Source organism: Telmatherina bonti, assembly GCF_933228915.1.
Source record: "Telmatherina bonti genome assembly, chromosome: 13".
NCBI classification, from domain to species: domain Eukaryota; kingdom Metazoa; phylum Chordata; class Actinopteri; order Atheriniformes; family Telmatherinidae; genus Telmatherina; species Telmatherina bonti.
In genome coordinates this window covers 18,636,962-18,655,518 of record NC_136611.1, presented here as the reverse complement: position 1 = coordinate 18,655,518, position 18,557 = coordinate 18,636,962, and the positions used below count along the sequence as shown (strand labels likewise).

General features: G+C 37.9%; 2 protein-coding genes across 2 annotated transcripts; one reads left to right on the top strand and one right to left on the bottom strand.

Annotated features, from left to right (window-relative positions):
• Window positions 1-1,496: 1,496 nt before the first annotated feature.
• wdr31 (WD repeat domain 31) lies at window positions 1,497-5,966 on the top strand (the record flags this gene model as incomplete). Its single annotated transcript, XM_079250892.1, has 9 exons — window positions 1,497-1,571; window positions 2,319-2,451; window positions 2,796-2,870; window positions 2,997-3,141; window positions 3,417-3,517; window positions 3,684-3,751; window positions 4,886-5,027; window positions 5,511-5,673; window positions 5,764-5,966. Exons 1-9 carry the CDS (start codon window positions 1,525-1,527, stop codon window positions 5,964-5,966), a joined length of 1,077 nt encoding a protein of 358 aa, XP_079107018.1. The 5' UTR covers window positions 1,497-1,524.
• Window positions 5,967-12,238: 6,272 nt separating this feature from the next.
• bri3bp (bri3 binding protein) lies at window positions 12,239-17,807 on the bottom strand (the record flags this gene model as incomplete). The annotated part of the gene is made up of 3 exons (XM_079250766.1): window positions 12,239-13,192; window positions 13,297-13,399; window positions 17,631-17,807. The coding sequence occupies 3 exons, from the start codon at window positions 17,805-17,807 to the stop codon at window positions 12,771-12,773; spliced, it is 702 nt and encodes a 233-aa protein (XP_079106892.1). The 3' UTR covers window positions 12,239-12,770.
• Window positions 17,808-18,557: the final 750 nt, after the last annotated feature.

The window sequence follows — 18,557 nt, the reverse complement described above, 5'->3', positions numbered from 1 at the left end:
TTTATGTTCTGTTCAAGATAAAATATGCATTCATGAGATTAACAAGTTACTGGATTCGGATTTAATTACAGTTGTGCTCCAATGTATTCATACCCTTTCATTAAAGAAAATGCTGAATTTACAACAGTTACTCAAATAACTAGAGACTTAAAAAAGGAAGGAAAACTAAAAACACCTGACTGTAGCGAAAACATAAAAGGATTGTTCAACAAAATATTAGTTTATGAGTGATGTAATATGTAATAAGTTATCTTATTTGTCTGCTTTTCAAAAGAAATATTTTTATTGAATCAGAATTAGAAAAAAATGTAATGTTTTTCATAAAATTTTTATTTATTATTACTTTGGTCAATTTTAGCTTATTTTACAGGCAGCTGTTTTTTTCCTTCTTTAATGAAAGAGTATGAATAAATATGAGCACAACTGTACATTTTACACTGTATCACAACTCTTATGAAAACAGTGTTGTATTGCAATATATATATATGCAAATATTGGTGGAAATAATGCACAGCCAGCAGGGGCATTCTTGTCGGATCTACATTTTTATCCAGTGCTCTGTGACAGCTTCTCCTGAACATGTACAAAATATTCAACGAACAGGTACAATGACAATTAGTCTTACAGGGCTTTTACTTTGTAAGAAAAAGAGCTTCGAGCACTTCCTGTTCAGTGTCACGTGACCGCACCTTCCCCTGGATACGAGAAAGCGTCGCTTCACGGTCACTACGGAGAGAAGGATGAGTATTAAAAAGTAGAAGAAAACCTCTGTTCCCTTTCCTACGGAGTTTCAACTCCAAACTATCATGGCACTCCACGGGAAACGATTCTCTGTCGTTTCAACAACGACTCTGACAACTTTTAACGAGTGTGCGTCCACGTTTCAGTACTCTGATCTTTCTTAGCATGATAGATAAAGATTAGTTAGCATGATAGCGAGCTAGCGACTCAACCTCAGCATCACCTTGCGACCACACCTCCTAGTGACAGGTAAGATGTCTTTCTCCCATACTCCGAGAGTGTGTAAGAACCCAGAGTCATCGTCAATTATTTTGAGTTAGTTGTATAATGATTGCCAGCACCGATTCATAGCAGGTGTTTTCGAAAGACTAATTCCTTGTGACGGTAATGATGCGGCGCTAATAGGATTTGAGGTCTCTCCTTCCTTTCGCCTGTTGGGGGAGTTCGCCGGGATAACGAGGGTGGAGCTTAGCTGAGCGTGCGTGAGAAAGTGGTGCTTGTATGGCAGAGGTTTTAATCTCACTGAGGGGAATATTGTTGCAATGATATAATGAACATCCAGTGCACATCAGTCATTTTATGCCTAATGGCGTTGTGTAGTATGGTTTCTTTCGCTGTTTTTTTTAAAATGGATCAAACTTTTGTAACAAGGTTTGAACACTACAAACAAACACATCTTTTTACATCTTGAAGTGAGATATGTTTATTTTACATGGCATTTATTTTGTTCCCTTTTTTATAATGTGTCTGTCTGTCAGTGTGGCTGTAGGCTCCTAGGCAGATATGGGCAAACTACAGAGCAAGTTTCGTAAGAGGTCTGAGCTCTACAGGTGAGATATTTCCAGTTTAAACATTTTTCCTTTAGTTGTGTCATGTCTAAGCAAGAACAAGACATTGTTATATTAGAAAAAACAAAACAAAACATGAAAGCTGAACTCAGTTCTGACAACTGAGCTGTCAGAGCAAAAATGTTTCTATTCTAAGTAACCGACATGATTTTTCCAAAAAACGCAAGCACAAAAAAAAAGACAAAATTTTTCAGTCTCAACCCTTAAAATCTTGTACTTACAAAATGATTGATTAAACAGATAAAGTAATTCTGATTTGTTATAATTTTACACAGCTTTGTTGGAAATGGGATTTTATAACTGATAAGTACAATTATGATAAAGAAAGATGACAATAAATCACTTTGAGAGAAGTCAGATTGCATGTTCTGACATAACTTAGAAGACAAAGACAAATTTTTGCTACCCTAGAAAAGTTCTGTAACCAAAGGTTACTAAAAAAACTTGCAAAGTCATGGATCAAAGATCATTTTGATTTGATAATAATTACTCTTAAGCATTATAAATGCTGCCTGTGGATGGACATAGTATCTGGATCACATGGACAAACAATACTGTATTCAAGACCAAAAGTCGCTTACATTTTTGCAGCAAAGCAAAAAAAAATGTTGAGAATATTTGTTAAAATTAGTTTATATTTTCAAAAATATATCAGCTATCCAATGTGATATCAATAAAATGTTCTTTGTAAACTTTATGGGTATTGTTTTTTCTTGATGCTTTGAACAGGACATCTCAAACCGAGAAGGCTGATAGTACCTTTGACAGTCAGGTCCTGCAGTATGAACCTGCCCATCATGGATCCATAAACACTGTGACAAGTCTCAGCCCAGATCTCTGTGTTTCTGGTGGGAGTGACCAGGTAAAAAAAAAAAAAAAAAAACAGGAAGTCATAAATGAGCTAAAAGTATTTATGACAAATTGAACTGTACAAGTTGTAGGATATAATTACTACTCATTAAGCACACTGCTTATGTGACTGGCTGCCAAAGACATCTGCTATAACCATGACTGACAGCCAATGAGTTAATGTAAATAGTACTCAAATTATACTAAAATAATATTAATATTAATAAATAATAATCAATATTCAATAAAATAAAAATCAAATAAGAATGTTAGACTTGTCTAGTTCAAAGAATTGATACATTATGTCTAGTTAATAATGCAGGCATTAATTCATCATGTGTGTGTTCCCCTCTGCAGGCTGTTGTGGTGTATGACTGGAAACAAGGCCGGATGTGTCAGTCTTTCCAGGGTCACAACCGAGAAGTTACCAAGGTAACGTCAATACTGTGTGTACACAGACTGATAAAGATGTGGTGCTGTCCAAAGCTTTTACACCTTTTACATGCATGCATTCTCTGGTCCTATCTCCTCTAAAGTCAGCTTCCATCTATCCACCAGGTGCTTTGCTATCCAGGGAGTACATGGATCTTTAGTGCTTCACGGGACAAAACTGTTCTGATGTGGGACCTAAACCAGGGAGATGAACCTATTCAGGAATTTTGTGGGCATGAGTTGGTGGTCAATGGACTTGCTATCAGCCCTGGTAGTTACACAAGGAAACACACATAGTTTCCTCTGTCTTTAATAAATTTTTAACTGTGGTCTTCAAGATTTTTATGTCAAGATAACATTGGCAGTTTGTCATTTCTAGCATGTGTGATGCACAACAAATAGTACCAGGTGTATTAGGTTTAATTTATGTGCAGGTAGTTTATCAATCCCAAACTGTGTCAGTTATTCATTTGTCCCAGTGGTCAGTGAACATATACTTAATCTATTTGATATTAATTACCAGCCATCCACATGTGTTTGTAATAGATGGGAGAAAGCTGTGCACTGGCTCACGTGACAACTGGATGTGCCTGTGGGATATAGAATCTGCAAAATGTGAACAGAGACACAACATCTCCAGAAACCTGGTGAGAATAAGAGTTTTTGTGTACTCAGCATGCTAGACTGCCTCCTAGGCATGTTTTTGTCAGAGAAAAATTGAATCAATATTCTATTTAATCGGATTATTAGGTGTTGTGTTCATGCTCTGCAAGGTGTAAACTCTTTCACTTCACCGTCTGTGTCCCTGTCTAGGTGACTCATGTATGTTGGGTCCCAGCCAGCTCCTCTATAGTTCAGACCTCCGAGGATAAAACCATAAGGTACAGGAAGATTTTATTGTGCAGTTGCATATGTGGATATGTTTTTGTTGATATTTAATATAAAAGGACTCAGCTTGTAGAGAAATCCACAAATGGTTTCAACTTCATAAAAACAATGGTATCACAAGTCTCACTGGCTGCCAATGCTGGTAATATACTGGTATTATAAGCAGATGCAGAATGATGTTTATGCAGGGTCAGATTTTTTTGTTTTTCTATATTTTATATTTATGGTGGTGAGTAAATCCAGTCAATATCTGATTACTAATCAGTCAAAGATGGATAAAACCCATTTTTCTGGATGATTTGCACTTGGTAATAAATTATCTGACCCATCTTATTTCTGTGTTCAAATTGTTGTTATAATAGAAAATGAGCTAATCACTTTGATTTTTATATAATATTGGAATTACATCGATGCTCCAAACTTTATCCATAACTTAAGCAAACACTTAACCGCTGTTATCTAAATGAGGACATATTTTAAACGTTGGGACTGGGGCTAAACTAAGCTCTCACATAAAGCAAATAATGTGTGTTTTTAATAAGTGGTGGAAGCAAGAGATTTAACAGAGCTTAAAAATATGAAAGTCATCATAGTGACAGTCTGAGTGGACAGCAGCTACTTGTTGCAATCGAAAAGAGAAGTGATTATAGTAATCACACATGCTAACACTGAGCTAAGTGAAACTTTGATCTATGACCTCTTATGTATATTCAACCCTTGAGAACATTTTTGGCAATCAAGACATTAAACCAGCTGCTTTCTTGTAATTGCAGATGTTGTAATCAGTACACTGTGATACAATGACTACATGCCGCATTCATTTCTAAGACAATATTTGGATGATTCTTTAATATAAAAATAGATCAGCTAGGTTGTATTGAATATTTCCTCTCTTTTTAGAAACGGATACTCGCTCATTGTTAAACTTTAATGCCTTTTGCACAAAGATGATTCTTTTGTGTCAGTCATTAGTTGAAAAGTAGAACACTCCAACAAAGGACTGTCACAACCAAGATCCTTGTAGTATTAACGTGACTTAATGTGTACCATTGTCGATATACAGTATTTGTTTGCAACTGAGGACAGTATATTCTTATTTGTGTCTAATGAGTGTTTTTTGTGTGAAGGGTGTGGGACAGTAGAACATGGCAAGTGACCAATACTTTTCCAGCTAAGCAGTACATTCAAACCCACTGTGACGTTTCTCCAAATGGTCACTACTTAGTGTCCAGCAGCAACGGTTTTGGAGGCCAGGGTTGTGAAGCCACGGTGAGAAACTGGGAAGGGTTTGTGTGGTTGTTTCCTGTGAGAATTTTAATGGTGAATGTGTTAAGGTTGATACAAGGGGCACTAAATGAAATTAATTTGTGCCATGTGTGTTGAGATGTGCATTCTCCACTTGTTTGTGCAGGTAGTCCTAAAACATTTAACATTATTATTCTAATTTTGGGGCTATTGGGTACACCAGAGTACAAGCTGTACCTTGCACTGAGGGTGCAGCATCTCTGTTTCCTTCTTGAACAGTCACATCGATCGCTTTTAACTTAAAGGTTGCATAATATGCATTTCTTAGTGTGCTCTCCATGATGGAGGTGTGTGCGCGAAGCACAAAGTGACTTCTTAGACTGTAAAAATCCATACATTAGCCATTGTTGTTTAAGCTTCCGAATTCAAATAATGTGAAAAAAGTAGTGGCCTATAGCCCGGAAATGACAGTATTGTATAAGCAGTGTTATGGTTGTGTGTTCTTAGCTCTGGGATCTGCGTCAGCCTGGCTGTAAAGTTGTGGAGTATAGAGGTCATCTTCAGACAACAGCCTGCTGCATGTTTCTTCCTATGTGTCATGGTGACACTGCTCGGGTAGCAACATCTTCCCATGACAGCTCAGTCAAAATCTGGGATCAGAATACAGCAGGTAACATTTCCAACTCATGACTGAAAGAAAAAAAACTTTATTTTTTAAATGAATATTTTTACATCTTTTCTCTTGCTATATCAATTTCAGTCTGTCTAGGAACGCTGTCTTTGGATGGCGCTGGTCCGCTGGTTTCTTTGGCTCCCAGTGACTCTGTCAATCTCCTGTGTGCCAGTTTCAACACCGGTCTCCACCATATCCAGGTGGACCAAGGATCACACCAGGCCCAGGGTTCTGGTGCATGTTCTGGTGGAACAGGAAGCCTGGACATTAGGGTTGTGGCCCGTTTCTGACAGCACAGAGCAGCCGGTTGTGACTTGTAAAACTGACCTGTGAACAGCCTGGCATTCAGTAACTGTTACTGCTGGATTTTATGTTATGTTACAATTTTTTGTTTCAATTTTTCACATTTTTATTGACAGTATTGCTTTACTACACTGCCATACTAAGAATAATGTAAGAACGACTGAAGTCTGTAACAAAAGGAGCAGATGATAATGACGTGTGGGGGGATGCACCTTTTGTACGCCAGAGGACACCCATGGACGGCTATCAAAGTGATCAATTTGGAAGAGCTTTTTACCTGAGAAGTAAGAAGAGCCCAGGACTTATCATCATTGGAATTGCAGCTGGGAAGTTTGAATTCTTTGTACAGTCAGCTTAATTTCTAAATACTAAGTGACACCCGGTGAAACTGGGGCTTTTGAGGCTCTTGTGTGGTTTGAGGTACCTTTGAAGTTACCTGGTTGGTGATCCAGTCTTGCCTGGAGTGTCGCCTTCTCGAACCAGTAGACAGTAAGTGGGATTTACGAAATTTGATACATTACTTTAACCAACCAGGTGTGCTTAATGCAGGCTAACAGGACAATGTGGCATTCATATTAACTAAGGCCTTGGCTTTAAACTCTGGATATGTCCAGTATCAAAGTGTGCAAGTTCACTTTGGTGATGACTTAGCATATGTTGGTCTTGGTATGCTGCAGATACAGTTTATGTATTGCAGCTGTAAACTTGACAGAGAAAGAAAATACAACACTCTCCAGACTTGCAGACTTTCACTGGCCAAAAAAGCCTCTGATTCACTTTATGTCCATTATTATTATTCGAAGTAATAATGTGTTCATTCCTAGCACTAATGTACTTTATCAGTTTAGGCTTATACTGACAATTTGAAAGCATTACTGTAGAAGGAAAGGAAGCCATGTGGTGAGCTGTGATTTGTCATGAATCATGAATTGAAAACTAAGATTATGCAAAAGTTTTGTTTTCTTTTTGTTGATGTAGCTACTCAGATTTTGTGGTTCTGTTTGTGAGACGAGTCATAAAGCTTTAGAGGTGCTGATTGTCATCCCTGCTGCTTCGCACTCAGCACAAATTGCTCCAGTGAAAGCTGGAGAGCATGACCCCATGGCGCCAACAGAACCATATCATCTGTAAAAAGCAGACACACATCCTGAGGCCACCAAGACGGATACCTTCAACGCCAAAACTGCATCTAGAAATTTTGTCCATAAAAGTCATAAACAGAATTGGTGACAAATCGCAGACTTGGTCGAGCCCAACCCTGACTGTAAACACATCTGACTTACTGCCAATAATGTTGACCAAGGTCTAACACCGGCCGTTAAGGGACTGTACAGATTGTACAAGAGAGTCTGTATTCCATACTGCCTGAGCACTCCCCATAGGTGTCCTTAAGGGACACTATTGAATGTCTTTTTCCAAGTCCTCAAAGCATATATAGACTGGTTGGGTGAGCTAGCATGCCCCGGACCCTGAAGAGAGTGCAGAGCTGGTCCACTATTCCACAACTGGGACAAAAACTACACTGTTCCTTCTCAGTCTGAGGTTCGACTATCTGATGGACCTCCCTCTCCACGACCTCTGAATAGACCTTACTGGGAGGACTGAGGAGTGTAATCCCCCTATAGTTGGAGCACACCCTCTAGTCCCCCTTCTTGAAGAGGGGTATCACCACCCTAGTCTGCCAGTCCAAAGGCACTATCCATGATGGCAAAAAGATGGTGCAGAGGTGTGTCAACCAAGACAGCTCCACAGCATCCAGAGCCTTAAGGGACCCCAGGTAGATGTCATCCACCCCCGCAGACTTGCCACCAAGGAGCTAATGACGGCCTCAGCTACCTCCGTACTGGAGATAGGCGGGCCCATCCTCGGGTCTCCCGCTCTGCTTTGTCATGGGTAGATGTCTTGGTAGGATTGAGGAGGTTTTTTCAAGGTATTCCTTCCTCCAAACCACAACATCTTGAGTCGCGGTCAGCAGCCACCCATCCCCACTATGCACAGTGTTGATGTGGCACAGTTTTCTCCTGAGTCACCGGATGGTGGACCAGAACTTCCTCGAAGCTAGCAGGAAGTTGTTCTCTATGGCCTCTCCAAACTCCCATGCCCAAGTTGTTGCCTCAGCAACCACCAAAGCTGCAATCTGCTTAGCCTGCTGATGCCCATGTTGAAGTGGCCAACCAAAAGATATAATGAAGACTATTTGTAAATTTAATTTTTTACTTAAGTTTGGATTGGCTGATGTTAGACCAGATGAAAACACTAGAATATATAAACATTCTTTATTATTGTGTAGACTATTTCTTCTCACGCAGATTTTTGCCAATAGCTATTACATTTTGAAAACAACTATGCAAATGACCAGAGTTATCTTTTTGATGAACACTAACAAAGAACACAAGCAGGAATGAAATTGCTAATGTAAAATAAAGATGATCTGCTGACAGCATAGAGTCTGCTGCCAGTCGCTTACTTCATACGTTGAAATGAAATTGAAAATACAGACAAGGTAGTTTTGGTAGATATTACATTGACTAAATATTGACACAATTACAGTAAAATGAAATTTATAAATGACATGTTACCTTCGGAGTGATAGTCATGCCATTCCTGGATAACTTAAACAGATGTGACACATCAACAATATGTTTTAAGAAAACGGAGGATGGATGGCCATAGTGTAGGAGTCCATGCACGTTGTATTATTTCACATGGATTTTGGAACACTGCTGAGAGAGAGAGAGTGAGAGAGACCAAAGAAACTCATATCATTTAAGGTCTTTGGGTATTTCTTAGTAAACAGCTGCAGATTTAATGTAATCTGTTTGGTACTTGAGAATAAAGCAATAAATACGGCTTTTCATACTGTCACACAATTAACTTTTTATTCTTGCTGTGCTTTGAGTTTGCAGTGCAGTGACATTCCACCTACAAATTCCTACACACACACACACACACACAAAATAAAGAATTTAAATCCAGAACTACAGCTATATTTGATAATTCATAAAATTTAGCTGTTCAGATGGAACTCTTGTGTCACCTGCAACAACATCAAAACATTTTTTTCCGACTTGGCACCTTTTATCCAAAGGGTTGGGCTAACGGTTTCCTCTGGAGGTACTCTTTGCAACACATTATAATTCTATTCCCTTTTAACTCAATAAGCACTGTTTCTAAAGTCACCAAGTGCTAAAAAAAAAAAAAAAAAAAAATCACCCACGATTGATGTGTGCCTCTAAGAATAGGAATATAATAATGGAAGAAAACCATCAGATACTATAAATGCATAAAAAGAAATGTATTTTAATAAGTGGAAGTTGCTCAGGTCACAGAAAATTGTTTGTACTTATTGGAAATAAACTAAACTCCAGGCATTCCTGGAGACATATTGAGCGGGAAATACATACCTAAATGAATCTAATTTAATAAACTCTGGAACAAGAGGAAAGCATGTTGTGAGATCATGAATGAATCAGAAAATGTTGGACATTCAGCCATACGGCGGTGTTTATTCAAATCTGGACCTCATTTTCACTCCGACACAAAAAGAGCCATGTTCCCCCACTAACAGGCTTTCATTAAGACACACATTCATAACACAAACAACACAACAGCAGATAGAACAGGTTGGCTTTGCCACATAGCAGTACAGAAACATTTAACTTTAAGGGGAAAAGGTGTAAAAATATTAATTGGTAAAATTGAAAACAAAATCCATCTGCATTTACAAATAAAATTAAAAGTTACAAACTTTCCTTCGATCAAAAACAAAAAAACAAGACATAATTGGCACAACAGAGTATAAAAAGCAGGCTACTTGGAATAAAAGAAAAATAATACAGTACAGAAAACAATGGAATTTCAGAACATTTATTGGACACTTAAAATCAATGTGTGTGTAGTATTCAGTCTAATGTTGAGAGATACAAACAGGTGGTACCATTCAGCTTCTAGGTGATGCATGGATAGATCTACAGCCAGTGGCAGCTTGAGTATTTACGTCTTCTTCCATGATAGCTCAAAAGAAGTCTCCTTTTTAGATCTTTGAGTGTTTCCATAATCATTTGATTAGTTCAGTGTCTAAAATACAAGATCCAAAAAAAAAAATCTTAAAAATCCTGAATGAGTCGGAGTACAACACTATATACACATTTGAACTTTCACACAATAGTGCAATGATCCACTGTAAGATGGGTTACATTTTCCTCCAGCAACAGAACAATAATTTGCATAACACCTTCACTGGTCACGTTACATCATCTCATCTTTAAACATACACAGACTATGGCTACAGTCAGATCTGTAGGCCATGAGTACACAACTCACCAAGATCAAACCCATTTCTCATTGGGTTCTGTCTTAAGAGAAAAGAAAGACTGATTCTTATCTTTTCTACTGAAGATTTACCTTCTTTCACATCAGGGGTCCTTACTAGGAGTGACTATGGAGAGAAAGAGAAGACTTGCTTCATAACAAGCTCAGTCCTGTGATGTTTAGGAGCCTTTCAAGTGTAACAGTTTGGTCTATGAAGTTCAGCAAATCATGCACATGTTAAAAGATACAGAAAACACCTTGAACAGTAATAAGATTAAAAATAGAATAACTTTCTGGCTAATTCATCACACCAACATCACATTGCGTGAGGGTTCTGTACATAGACAGTCCAAAACATGAATACTTTGACTAGTGAAAAAAGGCAAAAAAAAGCAACATGCAACTAAATCCCACATTACATCAGATACATGAGCTGGGTGGGTTAACTGGGTGAGTTTTTGCTAAACAACAAATGTATATTAAGACAATCTGACTTCACTTTTTTTGGACTATTTGGAAAGCAACTCGTTTTAAGATCAAACTAAAAAAAAAAAAAGGAAAACAACTACTCCAATGAAAGAAATTAACATGCATTTAAAATGCATTGATACAAAAGTTAAAACTGAGATTTATCAGACAATGTGGAGAAACATGACAACAGTGCTGCAATGAATATACTCGATCAGGGGTATATCATAAATGTGTACTCATTCTTAGTATTTAAATACAAGTCCCATTGATCCGCAAAACCCCTAACGTGTCCTCAACTCAATCGCTCTCATTGAAAGTGGACGGCACTGGGATTGGTTTAGACATAAGAGATGTGGGGGGTATAATTAAATTACAGATATGAGACACATAAATGAGAAATAAAAGTATGAAAAAGGCCATTATGTTGAGACAGTGCATAACATTAAACAACAGCAGAAATAAACAAATTACAGTAATGAGGATGCTTACAACATTCGTTTGAACAATGTTATACTGCATGATTAATCAATTGGTATTTAGTACCATTTAAAAATACTGTAAAGAGATGATCACTTAGTATCTTCAATAAATGATGCAGGAATTTCCATAAGTTAAAAAAATAAAAAGAGGGAGCTGTATGTTAACTTTCTGTCCACAGAAACAAAAGCATTCGCCCTCATTTAATTGATAACTTTTTTTTTTTTTTTTTAAAGCTGATCTCACTTATCCCCAAATCCTTTAATATTTGTTTAGACATGAATCCTTTTGATTCATGTCTAAACAAATTTTTCACCATGATGTGACTTCGCAAATAGTTTATGGAAAAACGGCTCGACAAACGTTTTAAAACTTCTATTTCCCAATTAAGGTTAGAGCCTCTAGCTGCAGTTCAGATCCCTGTAGATCTCCTGCATTGGAAAGATGAAATCTAGATTTGGTGTACATATCAGGCACAAATCAAACTTTGCAACTGGCTCGCAATGCGAAATGTCAAGTGTTGTGAGGAAACAGATCCCAAATCCTAACTGTTAAAAGACTCAAAGAGGCCAGTACATCATTTTAAACACACTTGATATCAAATTTCAGTTCAATGTGTTGAATGAGTCCCTGAGATAATACTCGCTGGCTGCATTTCCCTCCAGTCAGATGGTGATTTTTAGTACAGTGCTTTTCCATTTCATTAGCTCGGCCCCTCACATGCACACACATTTGAGTAGGTCTCAGGAATTTGCTCTGGCACCCACCCACATTCACACGAGAAAAAGAGGTCCTGATGTTAAACTATTGTCACCATGGAATGACGACTCAGTGAAATAAACTAGATAGATGTGTTTTTACAGTTTGGATGGATATGGAATAAATAAATCTTACTATGGACAACTATCTGACATATTTAAGCTTTTACATATTAGAAATAACAATGTATCAGTCCCCCCCTGTTATCACCCCCACTCCCAAAGAAGGCTAAAAAGGAGGACAATTTTTTGTGGACAAGTCTTGAGCATCTGGTTATTTTCGAGGATAAGCAAACATACATAAATGCATATTTATTAACCATAAGTACTGTTGGTAGATGCCAAAACAAAACAAAACAAAAAACCAAATAAGAGGCTTCTCAAAAGTAGTTGAGGTGTAGAATTAGGCCAGATGCCTGAAATATCTGACAACTTTCTTGTAGATGTAGAAAAACCTTCCAAATCCTTGAGGCAAAAATTAAATACATAATGTTTGGTTTGTTTGTGAGCTCCAGGTCAACTGTCCATGTCACTGAGGACTTTCTTTTTTCTTTCTTTCTTTTTTTTTTAAACTCATCTGCTTACCAAAACTGATTCAAGCCTTTGAAACATTGCGTTGAAACCTTGGTTTCTCCCCACCTGACAGTAGAGTTGTAAATATTCAGTAGTTGTGTTTCTCCAGAAGTGTGCAGGATTGTACTGCTTTAACATTTAAACTTGGTTTTTCCCCAACCCTACTCTCAAAACTCATCCTGGCTGCAGCTTACGGTTCGTCTACTGATCCCCGCTGTGTTCCAGGCTGTCTATCACACGGGTCAACCTGATGTTCAGCAGCCTGATCTGGGTGTCAAGGTGATCAATCTTCTCTTCCAATGAACCTGCCCCTCCTCCCCGGCGCCAGTACGCTCCAACGGGCCCAGTCATGAAGTACACAGCCATGATGAAGCACAGTGGTAGCACCGCACGCTCAGGATCGCCCTCAAACTTCTGCAAGATGTAGAGGCAGGACAAGGCGAAGAGTATGACACGTGCAAGCCAGAAGAAGCGTCCAAAGACGGCGTGCAGCAGGTAAAAGAACCCCCCCAGGAACATAGAGAGGAACCAGTAAGCCAAGAGCACAGCAGCGACCAGGAGCAGGGCGCGTGCTGGGGAGTTGGTGAGAGATGTGGGGCTAAAGTAGTGGCTGAGGTTTGAGGCTACACCAGCAAGAGAACGAGAAAAACAGGAGAAAATGAATATTATTACCAAGTTGGAAAATATCCATGTGAACATGCTTCACTCTTTACAGTTAAAGGCTTACAATCAATGCCCATCACATCCAGCAGATCTGACCAGATCTTCCAGATGGTGTCCAGAAAAGAGTCCACTCCATGGACAAACCGCTCCGTTGCTTTGGAGAAAAACTACGATGAGAAGGGAAAGAGAAGTCATGGGTTAATCCAAGTCTCATTTTTACTTGAAATATTCCTTCTAAACAGCCAAGAGAATAAATTCAGCCTTGCAGGTGATCCCACAGGATCACATACAAAGTACTCTGCCTCTTACAATGTCAAAGTCTCTCTGGCTATTTTCTGTCTTCTGCTATTGTGTGAGCACGTCTTGTTTCCGCTTATGAACTCTGCTGAGTGCTTTTTATTCAAAGATAGTTACTTGAGCTGAAAATAAATTGGTACTGTGAGAGCAATAACAGGTGTATATCTGCCAAAAATAGACCCCTAGAATAAATAAGTATCAAGGTTTTATGCTTTCTCCTGGGGAAAAAAATGTTTCTTAAGTGTGTTGTTTCCCCATTCATATTCAGGGGAACTAATTGAGTGAATGGTTGAATAAGGAGTACTGGAGGAAGGATGAATACAAGGACAATAAGACATGGAGAATTAGCATATTCCCCATATAAAGAATTAAAATCCAAGATGCATTTTGCAACTTTGAGCAAAGCATCTCATTTTCTCTGATTTGAATCTTGAAATGAATAAACTTTCGACAGAATAGTGACAAGTTAAAATGACTGATTAAACACAATTTATGGAACCTAGACTTCTGCTGGAAAATGTCTTCACAAGAACCAACCCACTACTGCACATGAAATTTAATTACTCATTTTCACAGAAATTTGCAATAACAATAATGATCCTGGCAATAACACTTGTGTTTGAAAACTAATCAAAATGTCCTTACGTTCAATTTAAAAAAGAAATAAATAAATTCAGGTTGTTCTGTTTAGTCCCCCTAATTTCTGTAAAATGTATTAATATAGCTGTGTTGATATATCAGACAGTAATATAACTGTCTAGGAGTAATTTAACTAATTACTAGAAGTAATTTGATTCCAACCTTTGTTTTGATGCTCAGGTCAAACTTTAAAATATTTGTTGATATCTATAGTTAAAAAAAAACAAACAAAACATCTAAAATCATAATTTCTTCAACTACTATTTGTATATTCTCGCCTTGCCTGCTGTAACTAACTGTACCCAGGAATCAGTCAGGTTCTATCCACCTCAGCCAATAAAACAGCAGCAAAAAAGTGGCACAAAAAGGTTTTGACCACATCACCCCAGGGCTGGCCTCCCTTCTCTAGTATCCTGTTAGGATTTCTAAAGCCAAACCTAGGATTTCAAATCTTCATGGCCTTAAATGACCTTGTCAGATCTTTAGTTTTAATGACCTGGTATGCACCCTGACCGACCACTGAAGTATACAGATAAACAGGGTCCTTCTAAATATCTCCAGATCACAGTTTGGGAGATCAGAATTTTACGAACCAGCTCCAGTCCCCCAAGATCTACAACCCTGCAGGTCTTAGTATGTTCTTGCTGCAACACGCCTGACTCATATCAATGGTGCAGGTTGATAAGTTGTTGGAGAACCTTCTCATTTAAATCAAACGTGTTATACCAGGTAAACACTAAAACCTGCAAGATGACACATTTTGAGGACCAGAGTTGATGCCCACCGCTTTAAATCCCTAAAACTTCCCTTTTATGGTCTAGTGAATATATTACATATTCTATTACTACTAACTTGACTGTTTTAGAGGCTTTTTCCTGGGCTAGCACTTTGGAAATTTGTTGAAATGGGTGTTATGTTGATCATTCTGCCACATGTAAATAATCATGCACATCGCTGACAAAATAAAAGCCGCCTTGCCATAAAACTGATGATTTTTTTTTATCAAAGTTACAAATATAAATTATACTGTACAAAGGGATCCATATTAACATCAAGTCCATATTTGCCCACATATAAGAACTATAATGAAAGTGTGACATTGTAACCTGCCCAGGAAATGTGGCGCTGCACTGCAAATAGCTTCCATTTTGAAAAACCAATACTGGAGTCCCAACTTCCTGTTTGGTTCTACTGAGACTTGCTTCAGTGTAGAAAGAGGTGACAGAACAGAGCAAAGCCTCTGACATCTGCTTGTTACATGAGAAGCAAGAACTTTGTTCAAGAGGCCACAAGAACTAGAAAAAGTTGTCAGCAATAGGAGTGGGTGGGTTTCTGTGTCTTTATGTATAATAAATAAATAATAAAAGTAATTTCATATTTAATGTGAAACTTCCTCTATGGCAGTGTGGGGTTGTGCATGCCACGATGCTCGTCGATCAGCTGGTGTTTAACCTGCATCAGTTACAGTTGCATTTGGAAAACCAGGACGGTGTCAGGTTGTTGACTCTGTGTTTTCTAAGAAAGAAAAAGGAATCCGAGGGAGCAGAGGCGAAATGAAGCTGGGTATGCGTGGGACACGTATCTGCACCCTCTGCCCCATACACTTCTGTAGTCACTACCACCGTTTAATCCATTAACATGTCGTTATGTGTTTTTTCGAGCTGTCTTTAAACCCACAATGAACGCACACGCTCTCTGGTGGATCAGTGGCGGGAGATGTGCAGAGCAGTGCTGAACGATGTGTGTCAGCATCATGTTCAGGAAACCAGCCAGAGACAGCAAAAGATGAATGAAAAATCTTTACACACTATTTTCTTTTTTTCCCCAAACAAACTGCGTAAGTTGAGCAATGCTTTTGCATGGAGGTAATGTTAGCTACAGCATGATTACTTCTAGTTAAGAAAACTTGCTACTAACTTGATACTAACGTTGTTACCCATGTTACAGCCTTTGCTAATAAGTCACTGGGAATACACCCAATCAAATTTTGATTTCAATTCTGAACTTGTGCTCAATATTATTTTCTATATATTTAAAACAAATTTCTTGCCCCATTTTAATCGGCTGGATGGGGAAGCCCTACTCCACGGTTTAGAAAAAATCCTGGAAGAAGCCAGTTTAATTTTGTATTATTTATTTTAAAGGATTCTACCCTATAATTCCATTACACTAGACATTGCTTTTGCCATTTCAAGTTCATTTAGTTATTTTTTTCTCAGTTACATAAACACCCAAATCTAACTTTGGTAACGTTATGTTACAAATAAAGTTATTTTCAAACAAGACAAAATGACAAAATATTATGTATTATTTATCTAACTATATATATATATATATATATATATATATATATATATATATATATAGGTGTATCTGAAAGAAGCTGCTTAACCAAAATGTATTAAAAAAGATTATCAATTATCACTATTTTTTTTTTAAATTCCAAACAACCAAGTAATGAAAGAAGAGAGTGGGGGTTACATGTGCAGTGGAAAAGGTTAGTTTCCCCTGTATAAAGTCAATTATAACTAAATATGTATGTAGAAAAGTTACATGCTCAATGGAAAAGGTAGTTTTCCCTGTATAAAGTTAATTACAATTGAATAAGTTGGTATAATACTATTTTTGCAAAAATGCAAGACCCATCCTAAACTTGAGTTATTGTGAGGTAAGGGAAGAAAGTTCTTTAATAAGTACCTTTCGCCATGCAAAAGTACACTTCTTGATAACATATACACATTACAACTAATGCCACATTTTTACAGTCATTTCTATATAGCAACATGAACTTAATACTTCCTGCACCTCTGCTCATAATTTGCATATCAGGGAAATGAATGAGACACTAGGCTTTTTAACATATAACACTGACATCTACACATGTAAAGAGGGAAATTTCTGTTTTTTCAGATTTAAGATTAAACACACAAAGAGCTCAACACATGCCACTTGACTTAGCGGTCAAATGCAGGAAATAAACCAGCACCTTCAAAATACAGGAAATGCAGTCAGACCGAATAAAGCACACACGTTGATCCAGTTTGGCCTTTGTAAATGCAGTTTTCCACTGACCTGGATACAGTCTTTAAGAAGAGCGAGGGCTGTTACTGCTAGGACAGATAGGACTGTCATTTCTGTAGTGCATTAATAAGAACAATTCTGATGAACTGTGTATGACAAGTGGCAGTAGATAACACCACAAAATACCGAATTAGAATTACAAGAATACATATTAAATGCTTTGAATATACAATAACACTAGCTGGATGGGCTTTTCTTTAGACAATTAAAAAAAAAAAGCACAGGATAAAGGCTAATATTTCAAAATGGCATCCATTAGATTGTTAACCAGGCCATGGCGCGCTTCCCTCCAGTTTTACCCTACAGAGACCACAAACCACAGGCCTGCTACAGCTCGAACAAGACCAGTCTGTCTTGCTTTCGAAAATCCCAAAAGCTCACCTTGTATAACCCTCTAATGTTTTCTTCTCCGAACACATTGCTAAGAGTCTGATAGATGCCGTTCGCTGCCCGTCGAAAGCTGTTCTGGTTGCTGGTCCTGCTCCTGGCTGCTTCGGATGTGCACAACAAAGACACAGAAAGAACCAGGAAAATCACCGAAAACCTGATTCCTTTCATGGCACCACAAGCTTAGGGGCGTTAAGCAAAAGTATGTATCGATAATATAAAATTAAAGTAAAAGCTAATCAGGTAGCTAGCTGCCAACAGTGACACCTTGCTAGAAAGATGACATACAGGCTGTGATGGTGCTGATAACCCGTGATGCATTTACTGACATCTCGTAAACGTTTTCTTTCACGCCCTATCCTGACTAATCATTCTTGGATGAAATCTAGCCAAAATTATAATGGCAGGCTTGTTGATTATCTCATTTAAATACAATGATCTATTCTACGGACTAAAATCTAAATAATGCAATAATTATAACCATTATACGTCGACATTATTATTTTTTTTCTTACAAAAATCTGTGCTTTTAAAATGGCATCAATATTATAACTGTATAAACACTTTAAATAAATACTATGATTCAACACTATTATAACATTTCTTCAGAGTCGAGTTTAAGCTTTTATGAAGTGAGTTATCTTTGGACTGCTAAAATTTCCTACATTTTTGAATGTGGCAGTCGCGCTGAAGCAGGTCAGGCTTATCGAAGGCTTGTTGCTGCCCTCTACTGGTGAAACGGTGAGCTTCCTTTCCTTCATGTTTGCATCACATCGAAAAAGTTCTTTTTTGACGCACCAAGCTTGCATGGCTACGTCCCGGGTTTCTGCACGAGAGAAAATTTTCTTTACAAGAGTATCCCTACTAATAAGCCTCCCAATCCTGACCAATTTCCTAACTAATAATTCTCTCTCTCTCTCT